An 8,771-nucleotide genomic window follows, 5' to 3' on the forward strand; every position below is an offset into this window, starting at 1 on the left:
TTTTTGAAGTTTTTCTAGTGTAAACTCAGAAAAAAAATTCGGAAAATAAAAACCGAATTTTCTTCCCAAACAAAAAAAAATCGATAAATAAAAATCAAAATTTTTATTAAAAGACAAAAAAAAAATCTAGATGAAGAAAAAGAAACATATATGGGCCGGAAAATAATCTATCCTTAACCAATTACCTCCTCCAATCCAATCGTCCTCACATCAATGCTCCAAACTACCTACTTGTCCTACACACAGAAAATCCAAAAGGAATGATTAAAGAATCCACGTAGAAGCAACACCAAGGAGATAGACCAAACAAAGTAAATCAAAATTACCAAACTAGTGCAAACATGACTTTGACTTTAATTAGTTTTGTAAGGAATCTATTTTAACTTCATACACTAAGTGATTTTTAAATGTTATATATAATTCATACACATTCTTATCTTTTATTTTTTTTCAAGTTGTGTAGTTGCTAGAAAATTAAGTGGAATATTTGGGGTTCGAACTCTCACTCTTACACATATAATATGATGTCTCTGCTGACAACTGAACTAAGCTTAAAGGACTACCGGCTACCGCGGACATAACTAAATATTTATAAAATGTTTAGATATTTGATTTGATATGTGTATTTGTAATATTGTAATGAAAGTTTGAGATAAGATTTAGACATCTAGTATAAGATTTTCAATTACTTATTTTATTTTAAAATAAAATACAAAAATTATTTTGTACTTCATTTTTAGTAAAATCAAGATTTGATGAAAAATTATATTTTTTTCTCACAACAACCAAACATATGTATGATAAGTTTGGACGGGTTTTTGTGATTTTGTCCGATTATATGCTATGATTTCAGCTGGTTAGTCTTTTGTTTAGGTAAAGTACTATATGTACTTCTTCTATCTGAGGGTAGAGTACCTCTTGTATTTCTCCTCTTATTTATTAATAAAATCATTTGCCGTTTTAAAAAAAATATGTATGATAAGTAAAAGGATAATCACATTTTTATCGGAATAAAATCAATTTGATCAACTTTAGGTGAAACCGAGCATATAACAAAGGAGAAGTAAGACTCTCAACTGGAAAAGTTGGCTGATTCGGAAGACCTAACTAAAATGGTTTCATAACTTTTATATGCATTTTTAAATAACACACTACCTAAAAAATTTAGCATAAAAAAATGTCAATATATATTATTTAAAAATGATATTGGCTCTTTAAATGATACTAGTATGGTGATAAAAAGAAGGGAATTGTTAATATGGTCTTGGGACAATGATGGATCTCGTGAACTACCATGTTATAACAAGTTTTTATTTGTGTTATCCGAGATCATTTAGATGAGATGACGCTAGTCTTTTCCAACTTAATCAAGATCCTAGGTTTGATCTCTAATTTGGGCATGCAATAGTGTTAAAATTTTTAGAAAGAGTTTACCGTTCATTTGAGTCTCACAAGGCTCGAATGATTATTCTATGCAGTTGCACATATTGCAAGAAATCAGGGTTCAAATTTAAAATTTGCTACTTATTTAAGAGGTAAAATTCTAGCTACTATTCTACTTGAGAGAAAATAATTAAACTCTAGAATACACCTTTGAATTTGTTTTTCAAAAAAAATTATTTTGAAACTTGTGTGATTAATATTTATAAAATATAAATAATATTATTTTCAATGTAAAGTATACTATTTTTATTTTTTTAACAAATATCTCGGCGCACCGGTTACGAGTTAGGATCCTCTCCATTTCCAATTCTTTCCATTTCCTCCATTATTATATAGTTTTGGGAATATAAATGCAAAAATGTGACATCAAGTGAGTCCAAATATCATGTATACACCTCAAAATATTTAAAAACTTTGGTAATGGAAGAAATGGAAAACATAAGAAATGGAGAGGATCTCAACTCACCGGTTACTAGCATTACTTTTTTTGAAAAATCTAAAAGTCAATTAAAGAAATGTGATAAAGAGGCTCTTGTTAGTTTTAGCTCGTTATCAAAGTTTAATGATGCAAAGCTAATCTTACCATAAATGCAAAGGACCCAAATTCCTCTCTTGTGCAAGAACACCACATAAAATGTTTGATAAATAAGAAAGTAAGATACTACTTTTGTTGGTCCATGTAGTAGTGCAAGCTGTTGCATTGAGAGAGTGATAATGGTTTTACAGCTCGTGATGAGATGTAAAAAGCAAGTGACTTTGTTTTGTCAGATTTTGTCTAACAAGCTAAGCATGATGGTAGGGATGCATGAAATATCACTCTCCTACCTTGTGAAAATCTTTGCCTTGTTGTGTAGGGTACTTTCCCCTTTGCATCTATACTTGTTGTCCTTTTCATGGACCTTTATTTATTCTATATATCACTCTCTTACCTCCACATAAAACCAAATGCTCCCTCCCTTCATACAAATTGTGTTTTAAGAAAGTTTTTTTCTAAGCAATTGTATAATTTGAGATACTATACGTAATGAATTTAATTTATATGCACCGACCGTCAGTGTAAAATTATTTTGCACATGCATCCAATAATATACCGACACATCATGTATGGTAATTAAAAACACATGATGTGTCACATTCATTAAATGATGTGACAACGCGTCATTGAATGTATGTGTAAAAAATCTTTACACCGACAGTGCATAACAATTAAACTCATATGTAATATTCTATGTGGAGTATCTTTATTTCTTTTCAATTTTTTAATCTTTTATACTCATACCAATTTTTAAAGGAAAATAATAATATGATAAAATTAAAATATTCTTATACTTCATTTATTATTTGTCCATCCTATATTTATAACTACTTTAATAAATAAGGATAACATTGGTAATACAAAATAATAAATGTTTATTGATATTATATAATGATAAATTATTTTGGTACCAAAAAGATATAAATAATTTGAGTCAAATAAATATATCAAATGAGACTGTAGTAGTCAAGTTGAATATGACAATTTTAAGTTACACTTATTTTCTTCATTTATTTTTATTTCTTAAAATTTACTTAAAAAATCTTAAATCACCCTTATTTTAAAACGGGTGGATGAGTAGTTAGTTATCAAAAGTTTTCTCTAGATTTTTTTCTATTTACATTGAGAAAACTACTACTAACTTCTTTCTCTTTTCTGGTTTTCTTTATCTCTCTTTGTGCTTTCAAAAGAGCAAGGGAAAACCATATATAATATATATAGTGCATAGAAATATAAACAAAGAAAATAACAGATAATAATAATAAGAAGTAAAACATGAATAATGTTGCTGCAAGTTTTGATGCAGAGAACTCTGAGTTTATAGAAGTTGATCCTACTGGAAGATATGGAAGAGTAAATATACCTCACTCACTCTTCACCTTTGTTTACTTCTTTGAAACTCTCATCATATACATGTTCTTTGTTTTTGATTCTGTGTTTTGTTTTGAATTCCATGTTTTTTGCAGTACAATGAAATTCTTGGTAAAGGAGCTTCTAAGACAGTGTATGTGTCATATCCTTAATCACTTTGTTTTCATCTTATGATTTTACAAAACATAAATAATCTTAAACATATTCATTTGTTGCAGATATAGAGCTTTTGATGAGTATGAAGGAATAGAAGTAGCTTGGAATCAAGTAAAACTTTATGACTTTTTGAAAAATCCTCAAGACCTTGAGAGGTTATACTGTGAAATTCATCTTCTCAAGACATTGAAGCACAAGAACATCATGAAGTTTTACACTTCTTGGGTTGATACTGCCAACAGACACATTAACTTTGTCACTGAGATGTTCACATCTGGGACTCTTAGACAGTAAGCCTTATCCTCTAGTTTTTCTTATCAACAAAAATTTTCTTCAATGTTTTAGGGACCATTTGGATAAACATCTCAATTAAGCGCTTATAGCATAACCACTTGTCATATAAGTGCTTATGGACATGTCTCATAAGTTGTTTTCATCCCAAGCAGTCTTACAAGTGCTTATGAAGCCATGTTAGATAGCTTATATGAAATAGCATATACATAAGCACTTTTATGATAAGCGCTTAATTAAGAAGTTTATCCAAACAAACCCTGCATGGAAGTAATTTTAGCTCCTTCTTGTTTTTGGTTTGTCATGTGAGTGTGCTCATATTCATTGTCTTGTCTAAGCAGGTACAGACTCAAACATAAGAGAGTTAACATCAGAGCTGTTAAGCATTGGTGCAGACAGATTTTGGAAGGTCTCCTCTATCTCCATAGCCATGATCCTCCTGTGATTCATAGAGATCTCAAGTGTGATAATATTTTCATCAATGGTAACCAAGGAGAAGTCAAAATTGGTGATCTTGGCCTCGCTGCAATTCTCCGCAAATCTAATGCTGTTCATTGTGTTGGTGAGTAAACCAGAATCAAAGCCTTTAGTTTTGCTTTGATAATTCATTCTCTCTTATTTATATTTCATCTGAGGCCCTATTTGAATAAACAGTTTAATTAAGCACCTATAGCATAAGCTTTTATCAATATAAGTGCTTGTGTAAAAGCTATTTTTATAACAAAAAATGAATTAATATGAAAAAAATTCATTTAAGTTATAAGCAATTTTCATAAGCTATCCTGGAGGGTTTATAAGAATAAACTTAAAACAACTTATGGACATGTCATAAGTTGTTTTCATAAGTTCTCTCAAACAATCTGACAAGTGCTTATATCAGTAGACAAACTCAAATAAATTAATTCAAAATGGGACCTAAATTTAAATATATGCTTCAAGTATTTCATGTTGTTATCTGCAAAATAAATCAGTTTACTTGACTGGATTTGCTTATTTTTCTTCCTTGTTTCACTTCAGGAACACCTGAGTTTATGGCTCCAGAAGTGTATGAAGAAGATTACAATGAATTGGTTGACATATACTCTTTTGGAATGTGCATCTTGGAGATGGTCACCTTTGAATATCCTTATAGTGAATGCAACCATCCTGCTCAAATTTACAAAAAAGTTGTCTCTGTAAGAATCCCAAAGTAACCTATAAACCATGAATTTAGTTTCTGAAGTATCACTTTCTCTTGAACTTAGACTCTAAAGTATATAAATCTAATAAGTAGTTTTTAAATACATAAAACTTGTCAATTTAGTCTCTGCTATTAAGATGTAAGAGACTAAATTGATAAATTTTCATATACTATAGGGACTAAATTGACGGATTACATATATTTTAGGGACTAGTTATGTCTTTAATATATACTTTAAGGACTAAATTGAAGAGAGATACACTTTATGAACTAAATTGACGGTTTATTCTTTTTTTCTTCTTGATTTACTTTACTCTTTGTATTTTCTCTTTCTTTCTGCTCCACTTATTTGCATGCTTATTATGCAGGGTAAGATGCCAGAAGCACTTAACAAAGTAAATGACACAGAGGTTAAGCAGTTTATAGAGAAATGCTTGGCAACCGTATCCCTTAGACTTTCAGCTAAGGAACTCTTAGATGACCCTTTTCTCCAAATTGATGATTGTGCATCTGACTTGAAAGAATTTCAGTATCTAAGAGATTGCTATGAAGTAACACCAGCAATTAGACAACCTATGAATGAAAATTATAGCATTCACAATAGCTTAATGAGTGTATACACTGATAATATTGGTGGTTATCAAGATGATTTTGAAACAAATGATTTTGACTTCTTTGATTGTGAAGACGATGATAATTTGGATGAAGTTGACACCTCAATCAAAGGTAGGAAAAGAGATGATGGCATCTTTCTGAGAATCAGAATACCAGATAAGGAAGGTTGGTAATGGCATTTCTCTTTTCTTATTTTCCTATTGGTTGAACTTGTTTTAGTCTTTGATTATTCCATATTATGTTCATTTTGTTCTTCTCCTTTGGTTTATGACTTGCTACATGTAATCAAAGCAACCAAATTAACAATTCACTGCTGTAAATAGGTCGGGTACGAAACATCTACTTCCCGTTCGACGCGGAGACTGATACTGCATTGAGTGTTGCGCATGAAATGGTAGCTGAGCTTGACATAACTGACCAAGATGTAACAAAATTAGCAAACATGATAGATAATGAAATTGCGACTTTAGTACCAGGATGGAAAAAGGCATCAAAAATAGATGAAATTTCAGAAGCTTCAAGTGCAAGTTTCTGCCTCAATTGTGCTGCAAACAATACCTTAGTTGATTATGTATCATCAAATAACCCATGTGCCAAGAATCTTCAATTCTTTCATTGTTCTAAAAATGGATGTGCAGCAGTTCATGGCCGGTTCGAGGAGATCACATACCAATATGAAGGATCTGCAAACAGTGCTACAGAAAATGCACCACCAAGTCAATCCAACGGCATTCATTTTGCCGATATCTGTGCTCAACGAGACGAATGCGAGCCAAATCATGAAGAGTTGAAAGATATACATTGTGACAAATATCACGAGGTATCAAAACTATCAACCATAAAGGAAGAGGAGAGAAGTGTTGATGTGGATGTGGATGACCAAAGTGATTTTAATACCAAAAAGCCTCCTACTAGCCCTGCAGCATCAGAATGTTCATTACTCTTGGACTATGAAAATGAAATAAGGCAAGAATTGAGATGGCTCAAAGCAAGGTACCAAATGCAGCTACGAGAACTTAGAGACCGTCAAATAGGTAGTACTAGACCAAAATCTACTTGCACATCTCCTGAAACTTTAAAATTAGAGCATGGAAAAGATGGATTTCTGAGACTAGCAGCAAAATTGTCACACATGAATATACAAAACAATAATAACTCGTTATTGAGGTATATGGCTTATAAGAAACATTTTCCATTTGATGATGACAAATGCAACACTTTAGCTGACCAAAGGATTCCAAATTATGTTTGTGAGATGAGTCAGCCTAGCAATTCTGAGCAAATGGTCACAGCCAAGGATTTCTTGGCAGGAGCTTTGCTTCCAAACTCGCTTCAAAGGGCAACCTCGCTTCCAGTTGATGCAGTTGATGTCTAGATAGAATCTGCAAATACGTTTTCTCATCACATGAGGAAATTGGATCCAGCTGCGGTATGGTGTTGCAGTTTAGGAACTGTTCTCACCATACTGCAACTATAAAAGATCCAGGTCCAATGACAGATGTGATGGAGGTTTCAGGAATAAGGCTAGATGTAATTTAGCTTGTTGGCACCCTTTTTCTTGTAAGGTCTCACTTGGTATGAGAAAATGTCAGATGTAAATCATATAGTAGACTAACACAATCACATAAATGTAACTATAGTTTTCCCTTGAGTTGCTGAATTGCAGATCCATCTACTATATAGTATGATGTTTTCAAGTAGCTAGACTTGGTTGATTGATGATATCATATGCTTTATTTGATAGTATATTTTAAAATATGACAGGCTTCTCTGTAATATAATGTTTTTATCCATTTATTTATGTTAATTTTTCCCTCATGCCTACTGAGTAATGAGATATAAATCATATACTTGTGCAATTTGGAAACATCAAAAGATGATATTATCAAGATTTTGGTGTGATGATGATGAGTGTTCTGCAAAGCATGAACACTTGGAAATAACAGCTAGCTAGGGGCGCCATGTGGCTTTTCTGCTGCATAGAAATATCTCCTACTCGGTAGATATATTCAAGGGAGTGGTACCTATCAGTGGTAGGTATTGGCAAAATAAAAAAGATTGTAGATATTGTTATTTCTGATCAATCAATATATCTTCATTAACTCAGCACTGCACTGCAGAGATGGGTCCTCACTTTCTACTACCAACAAACTCCTATGTAGCATCAATTGAAAATGATAGGCCATACAAAATTACAAATTCAATGAATGTCATCATAAATGATCGCTAGCATGGAGGAAATAACATGAAGGCTAACATAAAGGTTAACCAAAAACCCTTTTGTACAACATTTGTACTTCCTTTTGTGCCTTTGTTTTTTCAAAATACCTAATGATTTATCATTTTATCATAGATAATGTTTTTTATTTCATCTCTGATGTGTGATGTTCAAACATAAAAGTAAATTAAACACAAGATTATTCCTTAATACACACTTATCTCATCTTTTCAAAATTCAAATTTTGAATGGCTCAAACCTTTGAATTTTATTTGCTGATATTTGATTATCATCCATCTCTCTTAACAGTTCTATAGTTTGATTTTGGAAATTTAAATGTCAAGCAATGCTTGGGCAATTGGTAATCCTATAGTTTTGATGCTTTTAAGCAGTTTTGGTTCAATCATTTAATCAATTTCTTTTAAAAAAAATTAGTTAGGTTGTTTCATTTTAGTTTCTCTTTTTTGAAAGGTAATTATTATGTTCTATTCTAATTTATAGAAGATATTCACATATTCACATTTCAATATCTCAGCAGTTGTAGCAATTGCAATATGTTGTGTAAATGTCTTTATTTTTTCTCTTTTAGTGGATATAGTAGATAAGATCAAAGAACACATAGTATATGAGTTTTCTCTTTTGTTAGATATCAGTTTAGTTTAGGCTTATTACGACATAAATTGAAATATAGAGAAAAGATGCAATGACTATAATTGGATTTGAGGATTACAAATATAGATGTTCTGAGATGAAGTGGAGATTAAGTGAAAAAGCCTATCTTAAAGCAGAATACTCCTTTGCCATGATTTAGAGGGATCCCATTGTTTATTTTTCTAAGTAGTATATTTGTTTACATCTGTTATTCATGAATAACAAACCAATTATATATTGCTCTCTTTCATAGTCATGTGTAACCAATGACTTCAAGGTATAACCTTAGATTAAATTTCATAGTCATGATT

The 8,771-nt window shown here is 31.3% G+C and overlaps 1 protein-coding gene across 1 annotated transcript; it reads left to right on the forward strand.

The window, feature by feature from the left end:
* The first annotated feature begins 2,412 nt into the window (after positions 1-2,412).
* Positions 2,413-7,288, forward strand: LOC123883224 (probable serine/threonine-protein kinase WNK9). The gene is made up of 7 exons (XM_045931968.1): positions 2,413-3,331; positions 3,445-3,482; positions 3,568-3,795; positions 4,138-4,358; positions 4,814-4,971; positions 5,345-5,756; positions 5,915-7,288. The coding sequence occupies exons 1-7, from the start codon at positions 3,254-3,256 to the stop codon at positions 6,964-6,966; spliced, it is 2,187 nt and encodes a 728-aa protein (XP_045787924.1). The 5' UTR covers positions 2,413-3,253; the 3' UTR covers positions 6,967-7,288.
* Positions 7,289-8,771: the final 1,483 nt, after the last annotated feature.

The sequence above is a fragment of the Trifolium pratense genome, linkage group LG1, assembly GCF_020283565.1.
Source record: "Trifolium pratense cultivar HEN17-A07 linkage group LG1, ARS_RC_1.1, whole genome shotgun sequence".
Taxonomy (NCBI): domain Eukaryota; kingdom Viridiplantae; phylum Streptophyta; class Magnoliopsida; order Fabales; family Fabaceae; genus Trifolium; species Trifolium pratense.